General features: G+C 50.5%; 1 protein-coding gene across 10 annotated transcripts in view; it reads left to right on the top strand.

Annotated features, from left to right (window-relative positions):
- Window positions 1-22,510, top strand: part of DNMT3A (DNA methyltransferase 3 alpha) — a 138,406-nt gene that overhangs the window by 45,591 nt on the left and 70,305 nt on the right. For 9 of the 10 annotated variants that reach the window (XM_066266605.1, XM_066266596.1, XM_066266599.1 and 6 more), the window contains exon 2: window positions 7,749-8,004. In XM_066266605.1, coding sequence (XP_066122702.1) covers window positions 7,942-8,004 — 63 coding nt within the window. In that variant the 5' untranslated portion in view covers window positions 7,749-7,941. Of the gene's footprint in view, window positions 1-7,433; window positions 7,601-7,748; window positions 8,005-22,510 lie in introns of those variants that run through there. The other variant, XM_066266603.1, reaches the window with a different exon arrangement.

Here is a 22,510-nt window from a genome sequence, read left to right as displayed (position 1 = left end):
CCAAGGAATGTGAGCAGCCCCTAGAAACCAAAAAAGTCAAGGAAATGGATTTTCACCAGAGACCCCAGAAAAGATACAGCCCTGCCAACAGCTTGATTTTAGCCTGGCGATGAGAACTATTTTGTACTTCTGACTTCCAGAACTTCAAGAAAACAAATTTTTGATGTTTATAAGCCATACTTTTGTGCTAACTTGTAACAACAGCAAATAGGAAGTTAATGTACTATGTAGTATCACCCACATACATACATATGTACATACGTACGTACATACATTTATATATATACATGTATTTGTTAAATCAACTAATACAACACCTGAGCCTGAATTAACTACAATAGTTAACTTTCTTTTTGTTTTCCTGGAAGTTAATAATTACCTTGTGTTTACATCTGCCTTATTTTCTTTGTACCTTTTGCTAATTTGTGCTACACCTCTTACTAGTAGTGTGGTTTTCCACAAGGGCGGTCATGTTGAGTATTATATGTTTCAATTCCATTTTTTATTATAGCTACACTTTTTTTTTTCTGTATTTTTCTGAAGCCGGAAACGGGGAGAGACAGTCAGACAGACTCCCGCATGTGCCGGACCAGGATCCACCGGGCACGCCCACCAGGGGGCGACGCTCTGCCCCTCTGGGGGGTCGCTCTGTTGCGACCAGAGCCACTCTAGTGCCTGGGGCAGAGGCCGAGGAGCCATCCCCAGCGCCCGGGCCATCTTTGCTCCAGTGGAGCCTCAGCTGCGGGAGGGGAAGAAAGAGACAGAGAGGAAGGAGAGGGGGAGAGGTGGAGAAGCAGATGGGCGCTTCTCCTGTGTGCCCTGGCCGGGAATTGAACCCGGGACTTCTGCACGCCAGGCCGATGCTCTACCACTGAGCCAACCGGCCAGGGCCACAGCTACACTTTATAATAAAAGTCAGTATGGTAGTCCACATGAGCAGTCATGTGGAATGTTGTATGTTAACATTCCATTTTTTGTTATCTACTCTCTTGTTCTCTGCACGTGTGGCATGTGTAGTTGCTGTTCTGTGTCTCCCTTAGCCTTCTTCCCTTTGCCTTCCTTCTGCTTGAAGTTCCTGTTTTCCAGACCTCATGTCTTCCTCTTGCTTGATTTACTCCCCCATTTGGAGCATATCATACAGGGCAGCTACCAGTCAATATGCAAATCCATTCAGTTTCTGAGTTCTGATAGCAGGGTACAGACGGTGAGTGACACCTGTGGTTTTGTCAGGTTAAAACATAGTTGAATGGGAGAGGGCACAGCGATGGACATGCCCGAGCCATGAGGCTGTACTGCTTAGATCTTCTATACTTACACCTTCTATGGCTACTTCTGGCCTCTTTTCACCTGAATCTCTTCCCTTGTCTCCAGCGTCTTAGAGGACATCTTCCCATGCTTCCTGAGAAAGGAGTGTCTGAAAATATCTTTATTCTACTCTCAAACTTAAATGATAATTAGGTTGGGGAAAGAGTTCTAATTAGAGAATTATTTTAAGAATTTCAAGGGTATTGGTCCTTTGTCTTCTTGTTTTTAATACACTGCTCACAAAAATTAGAGGATCAGGGAACGTGCAGATACTCCAGTACTTTCAGTCTTTTGTATAGTGCATTTTCACCAACAACAGTTGGTTTTGCATCTTATTTGCATAATCAAAAACTTTCTTTGACTTGTCGTTTGCTTTTCTGATGTCCTTGTTTTAAAAAAAAATCAAATGTTTCTTTTTTTTAATTGCTTCATATTCATTTTGAAATATCCTCTAATTTTTGTCAGCAATATAATAGTGTTGAACAATCCAAAGCCATTCTGATTCCTGAACCTTTATACTGTATGTCACTTTTTTCTCCCTTTCTAGAAACATGTAGTCTTTTCCCTGTGTCCCAGTGTTCTGAAATTTCACAGAGATGTGCCTTGCTGTGGGTCTGTTTTCATCCGTTGTGTGGGACTTTCAGCGAGCCTCTTCAATCAGGCAACTCCTGTCTTTCCAATCTGGGAAATTCTCTCAAGTTAGTTCATTGGTAATTTTATCCCCTCTTTTTTTCCCTTTGTATCTCCTATTTTTCAGATGTGAAAACTTCTGGACCAATTTTCTTTTTCTTTTTTTTTTTGGACCAATTTTCTAATTCTCTTTTCCAGCCTCTCCTATTTTCTGTTTTTCTTTTTACTATACCCCTTCTGTTGAGTTTTATATTTCTACTAGCACAATATTTATTTCTAGGAATTATTTTATGTCCTCTTTTAATAGCATTGCATTCTTTTTTCATGCATGTTTTATCGTCTCTGTGCCTAAACTGTTTCCTCCAGGTTGTATTTGGTTTTGTTTCAATTTTGGTTTATTTGTTCTGGATCTGTCTTCCAAGTTAGATGCTTCCCTTAGATGCCTGTCTGGTGGTCCTTGGTTGTCCTCTCAAGATTAAAACAGGAAACCAAAAAGCTGATTGGAAGGTCTGAGCATAATGTGGGGCTTGTTGGCTTACAGATCCACTGGTTGACTCAACAAGCCAATCGGACACCCATTTGGGTTCTGGGGTCAGTATCTGTATCCTTAGGCCTTTCCTCTTGGATTGAAAAGAAGATAAGGGTTTGGCTGCCAGTATTCTAGGAGCCCAGTGAGATAGAAGCCAGTAGGATACAACATCACGTTTATTCTTTTTTTTTTTTTTCATTTTTCCGAAGCTGGAAACGGGGAGGCAGTCAGACAGACTCCTGCATTCGCCTGACCGGGATCCACCCGGCATGCCCACCAGGGGGCGATGCTTTGCCCCTCTGGGGCGTCGCTCTGTTGCGTCCAGAGCCATTCTAGCGCCTGAGGCAGAGGCCACAGAGCCATCCCCAGCGCCTGGGCCATCTTTGCTCCAATGGAGCCTCGGCTGCGGGAGGGGAAGAGAGAGACAGAGAGGAAGGAAAGGGGGAGAGGTGGAGAAGCAAATGGGCGCCTCTCCTGTGTGCCCTGGCCAGGAATCGAACCCGGGACTCCTGCACGCCAGGCCGATGCTCTACCACTGAGCCAACCAGCCAGGGCCACATCACGTTTATAATAACCTTCATCTCCTTGGTTTTGGTATATTACCTTTGTTCTCAACTGGCTAGTCGACTCTTTGTGCAAAGACCCTCTGTTATGTGCTCTCTGGGGAATAACCCATCGGACTCCTGGGGGAAGTGGACCTAGGACTGTGTTTTTCAACCTCCAGTCCATGGACAAGTCCGCCAGGAATTTTGTGCTGGTCCGCTTAATCACCCTGATGTTGTATGAAGATTATAGACTCAATGATCTTAGTTGAATTCGCTAATGCTCAGGGTGATTTCTGCCTTAGTGGTCCCTGAAATAACTCTCCTATTTCCACCAGTCCCCAAGTGTAAAAAGGTTGAAAACCACTTATTTAGGGGGTTTACTTCTTTTATTCCATCCCCTGGATTTTCACACACATTTCTTTTTTACCGATTGTCCTGGAGGCACTTGGTGCTATCATGTCAAGTGTCTTTTTTTTTAAATATTTTATTTATTAATTTTAGAGAGAGAGACAGCTCCAGCTTGTAGTTGCTTCTCACATATACCTTTACTGGGCAAGCTCAGGGCTTGAACTGCTGACCTCAGCATTGCAGGTCAGTGCTCTATCCACTGCACCACCACAGGTCAGGCCATGTCAAGTGTCTTTTAAGGACTTGTGTGGTACATCTGTTTTTGTGTGCTCTCTGAAATTTGGTCATCACAGATCTGCTTCCCAGACTCCAAAATTTTGTTGGTGGTGTCTCCTCTTTTTTCACCCCAATCTGTGACTTCACATTGCACTTTAAAAATCTTTCCAGTAGGCTCTGGACCGTTGGCTCAGTGGTAGAGCGTCAGCCTGGCGTGCAGGAGTCCCAGGTTCGATTCCCGGCCAGGGCACACAGGAGAAGCGCCCATCTGCTTCTCCACCCCTCCCTCTCTCCTTCCTCTCTGTCTCTCTCTTCCCCTCCCACAGCCAAGGCTCCATTGGAGCAGAGTTGGCCCGGGCGCTGAGGATGGCTCTGTGGCCTCTGCCTCAGGTGCTAGAATGGCTCTGATTGCGGCAGAGCAACGCCCCAGATGGGCAGAGCATCACCCCCTGGTGGGCATGCCGGGTGGATCCCGGTCAGGCGCATGCAGGAGTCTGTCTGACTGCCTCCCCGTTTCCAGCTTCAGAAAAATACAAAAAAAAATTTTTTTTAAAGCTGTTGTTATAAACATCATTCATGGCCACTATGGATATTAGAAGTATAAGGAAGGATAAAAGCTGCCTTTCATGCTCCCCAAACTTTTTACACAGGGGCCCTGTTCACTGTCCCTCAGTCCATTGGAGGGCCGGACTATAAAAAAAGCTATGAACAAATCCCTATGCACACTGCACATATTTTATTTTATTTTTATTATTATTTATTTATTTATTCATTTTAGAGGAGAGAGAGAGACAGACAGACAGAAGGGGGGGAGGAGCAGGAAGCTTCAACTCCCATATGTGCCTTGACCGTACAAACCCAGGGTTTTGAACCGGCGACCTCAGCATTTCCAGGTCAACGCTTTATCCACTGCGCCACCACAGGTCAGGCCTTATTTTATAATTTATTTGTTTTACAGAAACAGAGTCAGAGAGAGGGATAGCTAGGGTCAGACAGACAGGAACGGAGAGAGATGAGAAGCATCAATCATCAGTTTTTCGTTGCGACACCTTAGTTGTTCATTGATTGCTTTCTCATATGTGCCTTGACCGTGGGCCTTCAGCAGACCGAGTGACCTGTTGCTCGAGCCAGCGACCTTGGGTCCATGCGGGTGAGCTTTTGCTCAAACCAGATGAGTCTGCGCTCAAACTGGCAACCTCGGAGTCTCGAACCTGGGTCTTTCCGCATCCCAGTCCGACGCTCTATCCACTGCGCCACCTCCTGGTCAGGGAACACATATCTTATTTTAAAGTAAAAACAAAACAAAACGGAAACAAATACAATATTTAAAATAAAGAACAAGTAAATTTAAATTAACAAACTGACCAATATTTCAATGAGAACTATGCTCCTTTCATTGACCACCAATGAAAGAGGTGCCCCTTCCGGAAGTGCAGCAGGGGCCGGATAAATGGCCTCCATGCGGCCCGCGAGCTATAGTTTGGGGACCCCTGCTCTAGGGTTTTGGTAAGGATTTTTCTTTGGTGGCACTTTCTGAGGTGCAGCTTTGGCGTGGGCGTGGAGGAGGCCTGAGTGACAGGAGTGGCAGGCACACACTTGGCAAAGAACTGTCATGGTGGACACATGCTGCTGGGTTGGGACTGTGGGATCAGGAGCAGGTCACTCCCCTTGGCAGGGATACTCAAGAGAAAAAAGGAAGCTTCTAAGGCCAGGCGGGAAGCACTGTGTCTAGGCCTGGACCTGGGCCACCACAGTGGGCCCCCCGGGGTTGTGCAGAGCGGCCTTCCCAGCCATATTCTGGATGGTATTAGATGATACTGGGTAATGATGTGGGATAGGTCAGTTTCACTGAGGAACACAGAGGAACCTAAAGATCGGCCATGTCAGCTGCGTTTGCTGTGAGGACGGTGTGTGCAGCTCAGACATGAGGGGGTGTCGGGAGGAAGGGGAGGAGGAAAGAGCATTTCCTTCCCTTTCCGGGGTGTCTGCCTTCGTCGGGTCAGCGCCTTGCGTGTGATTCTGCTTTTCCCTCCTGCTTCCTTCCTCCTCTCGCTGCGGCCAGAGGTTCACCGAAAGTGTTTTCTCACAGAAGCCCTTGGATGTTTCTAGGCCTCAGGGCAGAATTATTTGCCTCTTACTTTGTGCCTGGGTCTCCTTGGATTCCATTCTGGGGTTCTTGGGGCCATTTTGCCCATGGGGCCTCCGGCAGCTTGGCAGGGCTGAGGGAGAAGGCATCCTGTGGGTCATCCAGGCCGGCTCTTCAATTTTATGGATGAGGAAACAGGGCCAGAGAAACCCGAGTCAGGACTAGAACCCCCGTCTGCTGACTCCAGGTTCAATGTTCTTTCTCACCCGGCTCTGCCTCTCTTAGCTTCCACATCCTTTTGAAGGTTTTGATGTGGGGGTGATTGGGGATGTTTGTGCTAACGAACAGAGCGGGTTTGAGGGTTTGAGGGGACGTGCTGGCTTATGATGGATGGAAGCCTCGTGGAGTTCTGGGTTGGCCCTGTTCTCCAGTGGGCTTTCTGGAGTTGTTCCTATGGGGTGGTGTAAGTTGGGGGATAGAGCTTCAGAGAAACCCCCTCAGAGTAGCATCAAAGGTCTAGATTCCAGCCTGTGCTTTGACACCGAACATGGACAAGTCCTAAGCTTTTCAACCCTACATTCAACTGCAAACAAGGAGGAATGCCTGTCATGTGCTTAGCACAGTGTTGGACACGTGGAGCTAATCTCACTGTCGCCATCTACTCCCTCTTGTATTGGAGCAGCAGACATTCACTGTGCTAAGCTTAGACATGTGCGTTACACTTCTGATTCCCTTAGGGTTCACCTGTGGGGCATGGAGCACCTGTGGCCTGAGTTTTCACTAATAGGGCCCCTCCTGTCCTAGTCCTTAGGAGGCTCCCCCCAGCTTCCTCCTCGACACCCTGGGCAAAGCCAGAACTGGGGTGCCCACCTCCCAGCCCAGTGCCCTTCCCCGGGGAAGGGACTGTGTCCCTGGAAGACCCAAGCCTGTGCTTCCTCCACTTCCTGGTTTTCCAGGGAGCCTGGCTGGAGGGGGATGGGAAGAGAAGCCCTGGAGGGAGGGGAGCCAGGGAAACAGAACAGGAACTGAAAGGGGAAGGGTGTGGGTGGGCCCAGATCCAGCCTGCCTCCCACTTTCCTTCTCCTGCCAATCCCCTCCCTGGCCCTGGCTGGCGCTCTGGAGGCAGGGGTTTGGCCCACATCTCCTTGGGGTGGGTGGGGAGCAGGAGAACTCTGTTTCCAGAAGAGGGTTGAAGCCCCAGCAGCACCCAACCCCCAGCTGAGGCCTGCGGCTTTGTTATTTCACTGGCTTGAGGCCCATACCTGAGACAGGGAGGGTGAAAATCCCCTAAAATTCAGCTGTGTGGATTCAGAGGCCCCCTTTAAGCCCAACAGTTTCCCAAGGCGAATGAGGTGGTGGAGAGAGGGACCTCGCACCCCACCACTGCGTGGCCTTGGCCTCTCCCCACCAGGGTGCCCAGCACTACAAACCTAGGCATTGAAACTGTTCACAACCCAAGTTCAACCTTAGCTTCCTCTGGGCCCAAGTGCTGGTCCTAATGAGGTGACATTCATTTCACTACATCCTGTGACTGCCGCTCACTTCCTCCACGTGGGGTGGGAGTTGTGTGGGGGTGGCGTGAGCGGGGCACAGATTAGAAAGAAAATGTAGCTGGGCCGGGGACCTCTGGGATTTCCCAGGGGGTGGCTGGGGTGGGAGGGGTGTGGGAAGCTCTCAAAGGAATGAACAGACGTGAATGAAGAGGAGGAAAGAGGCAGGAGGCAGCTGTAAGCACCAGAAGTGGCTCCCACTGTGCCAGAGCAGCGTGGTCGCCCAGGAGCCTGCTGCCGCCTCAGAGGCAGGTGGCCCTGAAGGAAGCCGGGCAGTGCTGTGCCTCCGTTTCCCCCACCCTCTGGAGGGCTGGGCTGGCTGGAGCTGCCGGTGAGCTGGGAAGTGGTGTCAGAGGAACAGACCTCGAAGGCCAGCAGGGCCCGGGGCCGAGGGCCTGGCCTTGTGGACAGGTGGGGGTCAGGCAGGGCCTGGGTTGGGGGTGCCCTGCCCTGCTGACCCCTCTTCTCTCCCCCAACAGGTGGAGTCATCGGAAGCCCACACCCACAGGCAGACTGAGGCAGAGTTTCACTGGACTTTTCCACTCAGCACCCGGATCTATGTCTAAGTCTTAACTCGCGCTTGCAAAGACTACGATAATTCCTCCCCCAAAGCCAAGCCGCCCCCCAGCCCTGCGCAGCCCCAGCCTGCCTCCCACTGCCCAGCTGCCCGCAATGCCCTCCAGTGGCCCCGGGGACACCAGCAGCTCCACTCTGGAGCGGGAGGAGGACCGCAAGGTGAGGAGCTGGCTCTGTTGGGGACCTTCTAGCCAGATCCCAGGTGGGGGGAGAGCATGTCCCCAAGTCAGGACAGTTCAGATGTGCTGAGCGCTGGACCATGCCACTCAGCCTTCACACCGGGCTTAGAGAGGACCGGTAGCCCTGTTTTGGCGATGAGGAAGCAGGCTCGAAGAGGTCAGATCCTGGGGGTTGAGTGGGAATCTGAGCAGGTAGTCAGGCTATGGGACCCAGGCTCCCCTCTACCCTCTGTGGTGTTTGAGCAGAGGTCCGGACCCTAGGTCTGTGCAGTTGTTAGTCTGCCTTGCAGAGTCCCCAGATCTGGGTCCCTTTTGGGATTGCCCTTTTACTAGCTGTTTACTCAGGTGAGTCACTTTACCTGTTTTAGCTGCCTCTGTTTCCCCAGGGTGTTCACTACCTTCTGGAAGGCCAAACACAAGTTCAAGGAGGCTGGTAGAGGTGAAGCCGCGTGAGCGCTTCCCCTCCTGCACAGACAGTCAGGCACAGGGCAGCGGCATGCTGTGTGCTCAGGGTGACATCAGTTATCATGGAGATGATGACTTCCTATCCCCTACCCCCACCCCAGGCTCAGAGCAAGTGTCACCTTTGCCCATGGAGCTAGTGACTTCCTTGTTTTCAGAACTCCATGAAGGGTTACCTCTTTCCTCTTCGGCCAACTCTAGGATAGGCCTAAATCAGATAGAGGGGCTAACAGCAAACTGGTGGGAGTCCCTGCAGGGTCCTGGCAGGCTGCCTGCAGACCTCACTGATCTGTGTCCACTCACAGAAAAAGACCTCCCATCAGTGAGTAGTAAACCCTGGCCCCATCCTTCTGGGGAAGCTGTGCCAGCCACAGGCCTTCCTGGGATGTCCTATCTGTCATGCCCTGGTCCTCACAGTTCCCTCTGCCTGCGCTTCTTTCCCTGAGCAGGGTTGAGGAGTAGTGGCTCTTGGTGGTATCAGGGAGCAGCAGGGTGTGTTCATGGGGCACAGTTTGTTTCTCTGGAGTCAGGGTGGATACCTGGTACCAGGTGTGGGGCCCCAGCACTCTGGAGCGTCAGCTCCGTCCGGGACAGCTTTGAGACCTGCTCCCTGCTCATCTTCTTCCTGGGCTTGTTCATTTTTAGAACCTATTTCTGTTTTCCGGGTGGTTTTCATCTATTTGGTTCTTTAGGGACAACCCTTGTAACAAGTGGGGCAAGGACAGATGGCCCTAGTTTGCAGATGTGGAAGCTGAGCTGATCTACTTAGTGGTGGGTCCAGATGGGAGCCTGGTCCCCTGCAGAGCTCCGTCTGTGTGGGTCCTGGTATGGATGGACACATACACACAAGCACGAAGCCCAGATGCCTTCCTTTTTGACCTGGAAACCTACAGAGTGCCATGGAGGTGCACATACCCGCCAAGCCGGAGAGGAAATGCGTGGTGCGGCCCACCAAGCAGGGCTCCTGGGCTATAGGTCATTGTCACCTTTTTGACCCCACAGAAAAAGAACAGGTAGTCCAGGTTATCCCACGGTCTGCTGGGCTACTCCTGGCCAGGACTCAGGCAGCAGCAGACCCAGACCTGCCGCCGTGGAGTTGGGGCCATCTGGCTACCTGTGCTCTCGAGTGGCAGCTGTGGCATGGATAATTCCCTGTCCTCCTTGAGCCTGGCTTTGCTCTTCTGTTGGATTAGGTGACCCTGACCCTCTTCCCCTGGTTCGATGTCCTGACTGGTGTGGAGACAACTTTTGTGTTCATGTACAGGGGGTCCTCAGGTTATGACAGTCTTGACATATAAAATTTCGAGTTTACAACGCTCACTCCTATAAAACAAAACAATTGAGATGTGTTTCGGTTTACACCATTAGCATACTTTTTATTACACTCATTTTTTGTCTTTTTTTTCTGTTACTACAGTACAGTACATTTAAGTCCTTTTCCTTTTTCTGTGGCTTAGTTGTGTTTTTATAGATGATCATTTTACAACTATGTTAGGATAGATAAGTGACTTAGGCTAGGGTGTGTTTCTACTTACAACAAAATTTGCGTTACATCACTGTCGTAGGAATGGAACTGTGTCGTAACCCAAGGACCTCCTGTACTTGCAATTGGTGGTCAACTGTTGCCCACAGGTGGGAAAGGGTGGGACAGCCGGGTCAAACTCCTCCTGGTACTGGACTGTGCTGCCTTGGGCCCCTCCCATGGAGAGCAGCAGATGAGGTGCTCTGTTCTGACAGTTGCGAGTAGAGAAAGAACACTGGATGAAGAGTCAGAAGTCCCAGGTCCCAGCCCTGAATTTGCCACTTACTAGAAATGTGACTGCAGGCCATCTGGGCTTGCTTTGGCTCACCTGTGGAGTGGGGGTGGTAACTCTAGCTGTGCCTGTTCTACAGGGTGGCTGTGAAAGTCAGATGAGGTCATGGGCTTGGAAGTGCCCTGCAGACAGCAGAGTCTGGTCCAATTATGAGGGATTACGATTGCTATTATTATCTACCCATAGTAACTGCCCTGGCTCCAGTGGCAACAAATACATAACCAGCCCCAGATCCTGGTGCAGACAACGCAAGCGGGTAGATGGGGACTAGGGCACGCCCACAGCACACGTGCTGGCTCACCTGGCACACCTCCCTGGCACCTCTGGGCTGGTTCCCGAAGCTCCAAGGAGTCGCCTGGGGAGGGTGGGGAGGGACACAGACAACTGCCCACAGCAGCCTGTGAAAGCCAGGCCTGGGGCAGGGGTGCATTGTTGCTGCAGAGGGGGAGGATGGGCTTGGGCTGGAGCCCAAGGAACCTGGCAGAGTTGCCAGGGGTACCTGGCACAAAGCAGCTACTTGGGAGCCAGAGAGAAGGGGTGTGGCCACCTGCCCCACGTGCCCTTCCAGTAGCCCTCCAGGCCACGCCTCCATGCACCTTTCACTCCTCTGCTTCCTGGAGCTGCCAGGACTTTGTTTATACTACTGTTTTCTCTGGCTGCTGTGCCCTTTGCCTAATTTTCTCTCCTTTTCTCTGATCAAAGTCCTTGCTCCAGTGGTAGAGCATTGGCCTGGTGTGTGGATGTCCTGGGTTCGATTCCTGGCCATGGCACACAAGAGAAGCACCCATCTGCTTCTCCACCCCTCCCCCTCTCCTTCCTTTCTCTCTCTCTCTTCCCCTCCTGCAGTCAAGGCTCCATTGGAGCAAAGCTGGCCCTGGGCACTGAGGATGGCTCTGTGGCCTCCACCTTAGGCACTAGAATGGCTCTGGTTGCAACAAAGCAACAACCCAGATGGGCAGAGCATCTCCCCCTGGTGGGAATGCCGGGTGGATCCCAGTCAGGCGCATGTGGGAGTCTGTTTCTCTGCCTCCCTGCTTCTCACTTCAGAAAAATACAAAAAAAAAAAAAAAAGCCCTTGCTCAATTGGCCTTGAATTGCAGTTTGTTGTGGACCAGTGGTTCTCAGAATGTGATTCCTATTCACCCGTAGATGGATACAGGTAGTTTCTTGTATATAATGCTGCCATGAACATAGGGGTGCATGAGGGTATAAGACAAAGTGAAATAAGCCAGAAAGGGAAAGACAGAACCGTATGATGTCACTTACAGGTATATGTGGAATCTTAAAAAAGAAAGAAAAAGAACAAACAAAACAAAATCAGAAAACAGATCGGTGGTTACCAGAGGGTGAAGAGGTTGGGGGAAGGAGGCCGGTTGTGTGGGGATGTGTAGTAACTAGACTTTTGGGGATGATCACTTTGTAATGCATACAGGTGTGGAATTATAATATTGTACACTTGAAGCTTATATAATCATTTTCAAAATGTGATCCCTAAACCAGCATTACCAGCAGCACCTGGAAAGGTTAGAAATGCAGAACCCCGGGCCCCAGCCCAGGCCTGCTGAATCAGAAGCTCTGGGGATGGGGCCCAGCAGCCTATGTTGTAATCAGCCCCCTAGGGAGTTTGAGAAGTACTGATGTGGATAACACCCAGCCCTACTGCTGCCCCAGGAGGGCAGGGCCGCAGGGCCTGAGGAGCACAGAGGGGTTGCTCAGGAGATATTTGCAGATAGCATAGAAAAGACAGTGAGAGTGAGTGGGACTCCTTGACAGGAGAGCAGTCCCAGAACCCAGAGTCAGGCAGGCGGTGTGCAGAGCTGCAGGTGGGGACCTGAGGTGGCCTGCTGTGGCTGGCTGTGGACAGAGAGGTCTATGGATGTGGTAACCCCCATCACCTGCCCAGCAGCCCTTTACCCTGCTGTCCCCAGCCACATGGGGTTTTTTTTGGGAAAGCTGGGAGGAGGCAAGCTCTGGGGGTCTGATCTCCTGTGCTCTAGCCAGGGCCAGTCAGCTGGATAAATGAGGACCACAGCAGAGGAAGGAGGAGCTGCCTTTAGGGGATGGGCAAAGGTGAGCCGCAAGGAGACCAGTGTCTTGGTTCTGGCTTAGAGGGAATGATGGCTGTAGGGTGCAGGCCCTGTGTGGAGGGGGAGACGGAGGCATAGGAAACAGGAAAGGGAACAAGAGCATTCCAAGCCTTGGGGCTGGAGGGACCTCCTCAGATACCCAGTTATTGAATCAGTGACTGGCCAGGAGTCCAGGCCCCTGGCTGGGCCTTAATCTTGCTGCTTCCCAATTACTTTTGGCCTCAGAAACGTATCAGCTAAGATGCATTCAGTGTTGATTATCTGCCAGGTGCTCTTTTTTTTTTTACAGAGGCAGAGATAGACAGGGACAGACAGACAGGAACAGAGAGAGATGAGAAGCATCAATCATCAGTTTCTCGTTGCGCACTGCGACTTCTTAGTTGTTCATTGATTGCTTTCTCACATGTGCCTTGCCCGTGGGCCTTCAGCAGACCGAGTAACCCCTTGCTGGAGCCAGCGACCTTGGGTCCAAGCTGGCGAGCTCTTTGCTCAAGCCAGATGAGCCCGCGCGCGACCTCGGAGTCTCGAACCTGGGTACTTCCGCATCCCAGTCCGACACTCTATCCACTGCGCCACCGCCTGGTCAGGCTGCCAGGTGCTCTTTTAAGCTCTGTACTTGCATTCTTGTTTCATTCTTACAATTGCTCTATGAAGTTGGCTCTATGATTTTCATCATTTAATCTTATTAAAGGCTAAACTGATGCTCAGAGAGGTTAGGTTACTTGCCCAAGGTCACACAGCTAGTAAATGGTGGTGCTGCGATGGGAACCCAGGCAGCCTGTGCTGTTGGCGTCTGTGCTCTTCAGGCCCCCTTCTTCGTGAAGGGGGATAGAGTAGATGGTGCCTCCCGCCTCCAGGCTGCGATGCTTCACAGCCCCGCCCACATTTCTTCTGCTGCGGGTTCAAGTAGGTTCACTTAGACTGAAAGTCAGAGTGGTCAGAGAATGCTTTTCTCTGTGTATCAGTGCTCTTGCCCTGCGGTGGATGTAGGGTTATTTTATCCCCAGCAGCAACTCACATACACAGGCTAGTATGTGTGACTGTGGGATCATGTGTATGTGCTCATGCGCGTGCACGTGCACACACACACACACACACACACACACCAGATGCATATTCTTTGATTAAGATACTACTGAAAAAAAAGATAGTACTGAGCACTCATTGCTTCTTACCGGTCTTCCCTCCCTCCCGCTCTCCCTCCCTGCCTGCCTGCCTCCCTCCCTCCCTCCCTCCCTCCCTTCCCCTCCCCTCCCCTCCCTCCCTCCCTCCCCTCCCCTCCCCACCCTCCCTTCCTTCCTCCGTCCCTTCCTTTCTTCCTTCCTTCCTTCATCTTTCTGCATACATTGCTTATCCTCCTCGCATGCTCCCTCTCTTTCTTTCTTCAGACTGAAGTACCTTTCCAGGTACCTAGTACATAGTAGGACTCACAAATCTGTTGTACACACTGAATTAACCTTCCTGGAGGAACAAGAGAAGGAATGAGGATAGGAGAATGCTTGCCTGCTGGGTGGCAGAAACTGCAGCAGTGAGGGGGCGTAAGTAGCTGTGCTGAGGGGCACAGCAAGTGTGCAGGTGTGTGTTTGTGCGTGTGCACGTGTGCACTCCTGCAGGGCCAGTGCTGTGGGCAGGGCGCTTCCCTCCTCACCTAAGTCCAACCCAAAGGCCTGGCGTGTACTGATTTCCCTCGGGCACTGACTGCTTCCTGTGCCCTGGTATGCAGGCTCAGGGCATCTTTGGGTGGGGTTTCCCCTAGCTCTACTCTCCGTTTTTCCTGCGAGCCCCTGGGCATGCTCTGTATCTATCATACTCAGATGCCCACACACCTCCCCTAGGGTAGGATCTTTGTTATAACAGTCACTACAGGGGTCGTTTAAATACATCCTTCTTAGTACATTTAAACAGTTACAGAAAAGGCAGCTTCACTGTCATCTCTTCAGGAATAAGGCTAATAATAATGGCACATCCCCTTGTCACTCAGAGGAGTCGCTTAGATGCCTGGGCACATAGAGCAGACGTGTGATGTCAACAATGCCCACCCCCGAGCTGATCAGGACCTACAGTGTAGGCTTCAGGTTCTCCAGAATTTCCGAAGTGGGATATTCTTACATGTCAGGTTTAGCTGACCTTGCAGTCAGTGTGGTCTTGAGTGAGGGGCAGTTGGACTTTGGACACAGACCTGTGTTGTTGTTTTTTTTGTTTTTTGTTTTTTTAAACTTGCCATGAAGAGAGACCAACGTTGTTTTATTTTATTTATTTATTTAATTAATTTTTTTTTTACAGAGAGAGAGTCAGAGAGAGGGATAGATGGGGACAGACAGATAGGAACGGAGAGAGATGAAAAGCATCAATCATCAGTTTTTCATTGCGACACCTTAGTTGTTCATTGATTGCTTTCTCATATGTGCCTTGACCGTGGGCCTTCAGCAGACCGAGTAACCCCTTGCTCGAGCCAGCGACCTTGGGTCCAAGCTGGTGAGCTTTGCTCAAACCAGATGAGCCTGCGCTCAAGCTGGCGACCTCGGGGTCTCGACCTCGGTCTTCTGCATCCCAGTCCGATGCTCTATCCACTGCACCACCGCCTGGTCAGGCCAGACCTGTGTTTGAAACTGGACTCCGCTGTGCGACCCCACTGTATGACCCCACTGTGTGATTTCTGAGCAGGGGTATGAGTGGCTTACATGAGATGCTATGTGGGTGCTTAAAGCAGGGACCTACCACGAATAACTTAGTCTTATAATTTATTTTGGATACCTATCTGTCAGCCTGCCTGCCTATCTGTCTGTGTGCACATTATTAGTATAGGTCTGCCCAAGGGTTGCCATGCCTTTGAAGAAGGAGACAGAAAATGCAGATGAGAGAGTGAATGGTGCAGGTTTAAAGTCTGCAAAGAACCCAGCACACGGGAAGAAGGTTATTTCTGGGTCCACAGGCACAGGCAGGCCCAAGGTCCCTTCTCCCCTCACCCACTGCACAGAAGCAAAACTGGGGCCAGTGGCAGGAGACCTAACTCCTGATGGCCAGGAATGTAGCTATCTTTGGAGGCCCAGGTGAGGGGCTGGGTCCTCAAGGCCCTCCTGCCCTAAGTGATCTGGCGGGAGATGGAGCCCATCCCTGCCAAGAAGTGGGTGCCATGGGCCAGGGAGGGGCAGGGGGAAGCTGAGCTCGGCTCTGCAGAGGGGACGAGGACAGGGAGGGAAGTGAGCTGCAGTGGGTGTCCCAAGACGATTGTGAAATGGGGGGATGCCCTTCCTTTCTGGCACCTGGACTGGGCACAGGGCCTGGTCATGCCCTGCAGCTGCCTCTGCGGAGAGCCACAGAGCAATTAACGATATTGCTTATGATCGTCCTACGCAACATTTGCACAGTGTGGAAGGAATTTCCTTTGCCCAGCAATCAACTCACTTGATCCTCACAATAACTCAGGAGGCTCCTGCTGTCATTATCCCATTTTACAGATGAGGAATTGAGGCTTAAAGAAGTTAAGAAACTTGGCAAAGATCACATGGCTGTGAAGTAGTTCTATCTAGATTTTTTTACCTCCATGAAACAAGGGTCCTGGTTGGGTGGAGAGGGAGTGGGGGGCTGTGCAGAGACGGTGTGGGCTGATAAGGGAATAAATGTGAGGGGGCAGGCTGGGGGTCTGCAGAGGTGGCTGCTGGCAGGGAATGGGCATGTTCTCTGACCCTCAGCACAGTGTCAGGTACTAATATGTTTACATCTTTCCCTCTAAATTGAGTTCCCTATTTATTTATCTTTCTGTCCAGTACACAGTAGGTGCATAATAATGAGCACAGCCATGGTCCTGTCCTCACGGTGGCCCTGGGACCACAGAGGTGAGCGCCGTGGGGCTGCAGTCTGCTGAGTGTGTGCTTAGTGAGTTCTCCTTCCAGAAGGCAGCGAGGCCCCAGCATGACACATAGGGTGTGGAGGAGGTCCTGAGAAAACCGCAGTCATGACCATGGTCAGCCTTTAGTGTTTATGGAGTCATGCTGTGTGCAGGGACAGGGGACCCATGGGGGCCAGAGGGGCCAACAGGACAGGGTTGTTGCCCTCCAGGAGCCTGACATTTTGGGAGGGATAGAAGGCTTTCATCAGTTATCATTATGAGACCCACTAGGCAGGCAGTCAATGAGTATTTGTTGAATATTGTTGAATAATTGAAATAAAGGGCTGATGAGCTCTGGGAGAGCTGTGTGGAAGTTGAACATCTACAGTGATCTTGGTGCCAAGCATATAATGTGGCCGCACATACCGTCAGCCTCTGTCCTTCCCTGCCCATCCTCCCGCTGTACACCCCGCCATTCACCTGTCTGCGGGCTCGACCTGGGCAGGCCAGGCACATGCGCATGTGCTTTCGTGAATGCGTGTGCACACTGTGCCATGCGGGCTCCCGTGGCTCTGCAGAGCTGGTACTCCGGTGGCCCTGAATAGGGGCTCTGCCTGCCGGAGAAGCCAATTCGTTTCACTGAATTCCAAAATCACAGACGGGCCCTAGGAGGCCAGCCAGCCAGCTGGCACAGGCCGTACATGCTTCTTGTCCCACGGGGCCCGGGCAAGTGTCTGACTAGAGCCGGCAAGTTCATCCCCTCGACTGAAACACCAACTTGAGACATCTGTTCGACGGATGCTGGGTCAGCAGCTTCCGGTGTGTGTTCTGAAGGGAGCACATACGTCTGGCTGACTGTCTCTGGGGAGAGCCAGTGGGATGCGTCTCCCTTGGGGGTGGGGGTGCTGTGTCTAGGTGTGAGGGCCCTGAGACAGCTGTGTGTGGACATGTGTGTGAATGCCAGTGTGTACCTTTACCTCGGTTTGCCTGCGTGCTTATGGTTTCACTGTGTGTGTGCGTGCACGTGACCCATGGGCTGGGAATCAAAAGATTAAAAATTTGATTCTAAAGGCCTCACTCCCTGGCTCTCCGATAGCTGCAGGTTAGATAACCTCTCTGAGCTTCAGATTTCCCGCCTGTCTAATGGAAAAAAATATACCAACTTTGCTTTCTGTAAGGTGTCAGAATAAAAATGAAATAACGTATATGAAAATGCCTTGTTAATTACCATGTACTGTACAAACGCGAGAGATTATCATCACAGCCCAGCTCATCAGAATGAGAAGTTGTATGTGGCTTAAAATAATCCATCCAGTGAGCTGAGGTAAAATGTAGGTCAAAGCATAGCCTCAGAAGTTGAGAGGGGCTGATGGTAGCTTCCTAGTCTAACAGGCCACCAAATGTGAAGGCTGTAAAGTTACATAAATGTAAAATGACATGATTATGTTTAAGCCTAGAAAGTACACTTTAGTTATCCTGTTTCCTGATTGGGAGTCATAATGATCAGAGCAACACTGAAGCCTTACACACGGTTTGTGGATCTGTATGTGTGCCTCTGTGTGCATGGACTCCATTTATTGAGCACCTATTATGTGACAGCATACAGCAGGTGTTTTGGGGTGGCTTCCCTGTGTCGGGTGCATCAGTCTCTAGGCAGACTTCAAGGAGCTGGTGGACTGGCCAGGATAGTAGCCAGAAGGTGCAGTAGTGGGCAGTGGATGCACAGGAGAAGGACCTGTGAACTCATTCTAGGTGGAGATGGGAGGATGAGGTCCAGGGGAAGGGAATTAAGGAACTAAGCTGGAAAATTAAGGGTTTGCTGGTCAACCTGAAGGAAAGTAGTTGGAATAGAAGGAAGAATTTGTGCCAAGGCACTGGGGAGCGAAGAGCCCACTTTCACAGCTGGCGTGGTCTGTTTGCACACAGGTGAGAGAGAGGGGTCCAAGGCTACTGGGCAGATCCCGGAGGGCCTTCCTTCACACAGGCTAAGGAGCTTGGCTTATTCCTGCAGGCTCTGGGCAGCAGGAGCTTAAGCTCTGCGGAGTGACAGAATCAGCTTTGCATTTTGGAAAGATCATGGAGCCCCAGTGTTCCTGAGTATCTCAGTGCAGCAGCCCCAGCCAGATGCTGGGGTGTGTCCAGGGCAGTGAGGGAAGGCCGCACATGCGGGGTAATGGGCTGGGATGTGCATGGGGGCCGAGGGAGGACGGGGAGGAGGGAGCGATGCACTTCTTGTGAATAGTCCTGGTCAGGATGTGCCATGGGAGTGGAGGAGGTTAGTTCTTGAGTAAGTATCTATCACATGTCAACTGCCCATATATTACCTCATTTAATTGTGACATCTCTGCGAGGTAGGTATTATCATCCCCATTTCGTAGGTGAGAAAAGCAAGACCCACCCAAAGAGGTTAAATATTCTTGAAGTTATTTGTGAGTAAAGAGCAGAACAGAGTCAGCCCCGCCCCCTGCCCTCCCACAGCCCACCTAAGTAGAAGTTCAACCCCCTCCTGCCACTTCCCAGGGGAAGGATTGACTAATGAGTTTCCTTACTTGACAGATGAGGAAACCAGCCTGGGCTCAGATCTGTTTCTACTAAATCTGTTACTGTTTTCCAGCTGTTCCAAGTCACTGTGGATCAGATTCTTCCCTTTCAGGGTATTAGCGACGCTTCCTAATTCAGGGCTACTTGCAGATTTGTTAAGCATGTTTTAAATTCCTTTGCTCAACCCATCAGCAAAGATATTGAATGAAATGGGTTCCATGACATGTGAGAATGAACCCCTTGCTACGCCTCCTTGAGGGGCGTGACCTCGAGACACCTGCTCACCCTTCTCAGTGTGTTGTCTCCTTAACTGGTCATGTGAACGCACTCAGGCCTGGAGTAGAAGATATTGCCTTCCTTATTGCTCTATGACTTGTGACTACATTGAGGAATAATGATATGTTGACCAAGAATAACATGCTTTTCACAAAGCCATGCTTCAGGGCCCAATGGAAAAGGCACAGAGTCACAGACCAGGGTGCGAGTCCTAACCTAGACTCTTGTGGAAACTTGGTTCCTTCAGGCACAGTCCAGGGGTGTCCAAGGCCTGAGTGCTAGACTGAGCATAAAGCATTTTGCCCCACAGTGGCCCGAGGGACAGGCTCAGTACACAGCAGTCTGCCCTGGGGATCTCCACATTCTCCACAGGTCAGAACAGGGACAGGTGGGTGGCATCAGGGCACCCCACCCTTTCCTTCTGGGCTGTGTTGCATTGAATTGAATTCAACAGGGGAAAAAATATGCTGAGCACGTGTGGAGTAAAGTGAGGAGTGACAGCAAGGCTGCAGATGGCACAGGGTTGCCTAGCAGGGGTCCCCAAAGGCTTTCTCCACACGCTATTGGAAGCTGGGCTTGCGGTCCTGAAATGTCAAGTGCTTTTGTTTTTGGGTCATTTCTGCATGGTAATCGTGGTTCCTTTTTGCTGATTACAGGCCCTGATTGGCTTTCCCATCCCTGATTAGTTCAGAATAAAAGTGAACTAGATTAGTTCAGAATAAAAATCAAATGAACCCTCAGTAAGAAGTGCGGTCTGTTAAAGGAATGGTTCAGAGCCAGGATTTCTGGGCAGGAGGAGACTTTCTAGACCCCATGGCTGCCCAGGCCGATCCTTATCCACTTTGGCACCCCCTCTTGTCTGCTGCCCTTTGCGTTCCAGCCCCATGAGCCTGGCCACTAGGAATGGCCAGCGGCTCCACTGGGTCTGGCCCAGTGCTCTCCAGGCAAGTGTGGGGGCTGGGCGGGCCTCCGGCTGCCGGGGGTGTGTAAGTTTTCTCATCTGGGGGGGCATGTGGGACACCCATCTAAATGCTAGGCCTGTTCTAGGCTCTCGGGATCCAATAGTAAACAAAATAGACGGGACAAAGTATCTGTTCATCTGTCCTCTTAAAAATCTGAGAAGCAGGCAGAATGGACACCCATTTTATGGATGAGAAAGCTGGGGCTCACAGAGGATGGTCCTGGGGCTCATGGCAAATGGACAAGCTGGGCTCATGTGCACTTTGGTTTGCTGCGGGCCTTTTGTCTTTCACGACTTTACATTGACTCTGATTGTTTTGTACAAGCTGAGTTACCTGGTCAGAAGGATCAAGACTGCGCCCATTCAGCAGTGGTGGAGTCAGAGCAAAAGCTCTCCCTTAGCTTGAAAGTCACTATAGTTTTATAGATCCAGTCAAAAACTTAACAGATATTAAGCTGCATTGGTAATACTTTCCTCTCTTTGAGATCCAAGCAATCTTTTCTTAAATGGGAGAGCCTGTGGGCTCTTGGAAGACAGCTCAGAACCAGCAGGCCTGGCCTACCTCCAGGCATGTGCCCTTAGGCCACCCTCAGCCCTGGCCACCCAGAGCTCTCACAGATGCCCAGAGCTTACCACTTGGCCCGGTGGCCTTCCCTCTTACCCACACAGACAGGCACCAGGCTCCCTGCTTCTCTTTTAGACCTTTTCTCAGCTAGCTCCTTAAATTGTCTCTTCAGCCCCTGTGCAGTCCCTGTCCAGCCCCTCGGTCCTCACTGCACAGCCTGTAGACAGTGCTCTCTGTGAGGTTGACCATCACCATGTCTAGTCATATTGCTTTGTCCCTGACTTCTCTTGGGCTGGCAGGTCTCGCTTACCTTGTCCTGGTAGCACTCTGGGGTCCTCTTCCTCTCCTCTGGACACTCCAGCTCTCTTCTGTGGTCTGCTCTCCCTCCAGCCGGACTGTAGCCTTCACTTGGTACTGAGGTCTGGCCCCTCGTTTCATCTTCCACGTGCATCTCTTCGAATGACTCCCGGAAGCTCAGCTGTGAAACCCCAAAACTTTCTCCTGGGAGGGTCTTTCCCACAGTCATGCTGAATTCCTGGAAGGGTCTGTTGTCCACAGCCAGTTGCTGTGTAGGTAAGGCTTCCGTCTGCATGTCCCACCATCGCCTGACAATTATTGTGGCAAACCACAAACGATTTTGAAATCACAGAAAATTTGAGTGTGACGTTGAAGGCCATCTCAATCAATTCCTCAGGGAACCTGTGCGCCTCCCCTTACCGCTCTGTGGCACCAGCCCCGCTGAGTTGGCGCCCTCCCCAGGGAGGCCGCGAAGCCATCTTCGGCTCCTGGTATCATGGAGGGCATGAAGAGCCGCTTGTGGTCCCTCTGCTGAGTCAGGGTCCCTTTCTCTGTCCTTCCCCAACATTGTTTCTGCTCATGATTAGTCATGCTGGAGCCAGCTGAGTCAGAAGTGACTTGTGGGTGGTTTGTGGCCGAGGCAGGAGGACTTTCTAGGTTTATGTCTCTGTGCTCCGGTCCCAGCAGGTGCTGGGAGAGGTGTGGGTAACAAAACCAAATTCTGATCCAGAACTTGGTGAGTGAGGATCAAGGTAAACTAAGATACTGTCCCTGAAATGCCTCTGTGAGGTGACGGGCATGTGTGATGCCGCGCTCCGTGGTAGACCCTTCAGGATATATTGTAGTTTCTGTTCGCAGCGGCTGTAGAAGTTCTCCATTGCCTGTGCTAGTCCTCACCCCAAGTGTCGCATGTCCTTTCAGTAAACATTACTAAATTTATGATTTCTTGTGATGTTATTCTTTTCAATAAAGGTGATTTATTAAATATATATCTAATTTAATTTTTGTACTGTATGAGATTTTTCATATAAATAAACACATATCCAGAAACAAATTCTTTGTCAGTACGTGTGTTGATTCTTTTTTATTTTTTAAAAGATTTTTAAAGATTTATTTATTTTAGAAGGGGGGAAGATCATAGTTGCTTCACTTTAGTTCATTTTTTTTGATAATTATATGATGTGATAGAGGTGATAACTATTGCTACAGTGGCATATTATAATATATAAATTTATCAAATCAACATGTTGTACATCCTGAATTTACACAATTTATATTTCAAATATATTTCTCCTTTTTTAATTTAAAAATTAAATTTAGTAGGGTGACATTGATCAATTAATAATACATAGGTTTGCTTGACCTTTGGTGGCGCAGCAGATAAAACATCGACCTGGAATGCTGAAGTCACCAGTTTGAAACCCTGGGCTTGCCTGGTCAAGGCACATATGGGAGTTGATGCTTCCTGCTCCTACCTCCAACCCCTTTTTTCTCTCTCTCTCTCTTTCTCTGTCTCTCAAAAAAATCAATAAATAAAATTTTTAGCCTGACCTGTGGATAGGTGCAGTGGGTAGTGGCGACCTGGAACACTGAGGTTGCTGGTTCAAAACTCTGGTCTTGCCGAGTCAAGGCACAAATGAGAAGGAACTACGAG

Source organism: Saccopteryx bilineata, chromosome 3 (genome assembly GCF_036850765.1).
Source record: "Saccopteryx bilineata isolate mSacBil1 chromosome 3, mSacBil1_pri_phased_curated, whole genome shotgun sequence".
Classification (NCBI taxonomy): domain Eukaryota; kingdom Metazoa; phylum Chordata; class Mammalia; order Chiroptera; family Emballonuridae; genus Saccopteryx; species Saccopteryx bilineata.
Note: the sequence above shows the minus strand (reverse complement) of the source record. Positions and strands in the feature narration are given on the sequence as shown.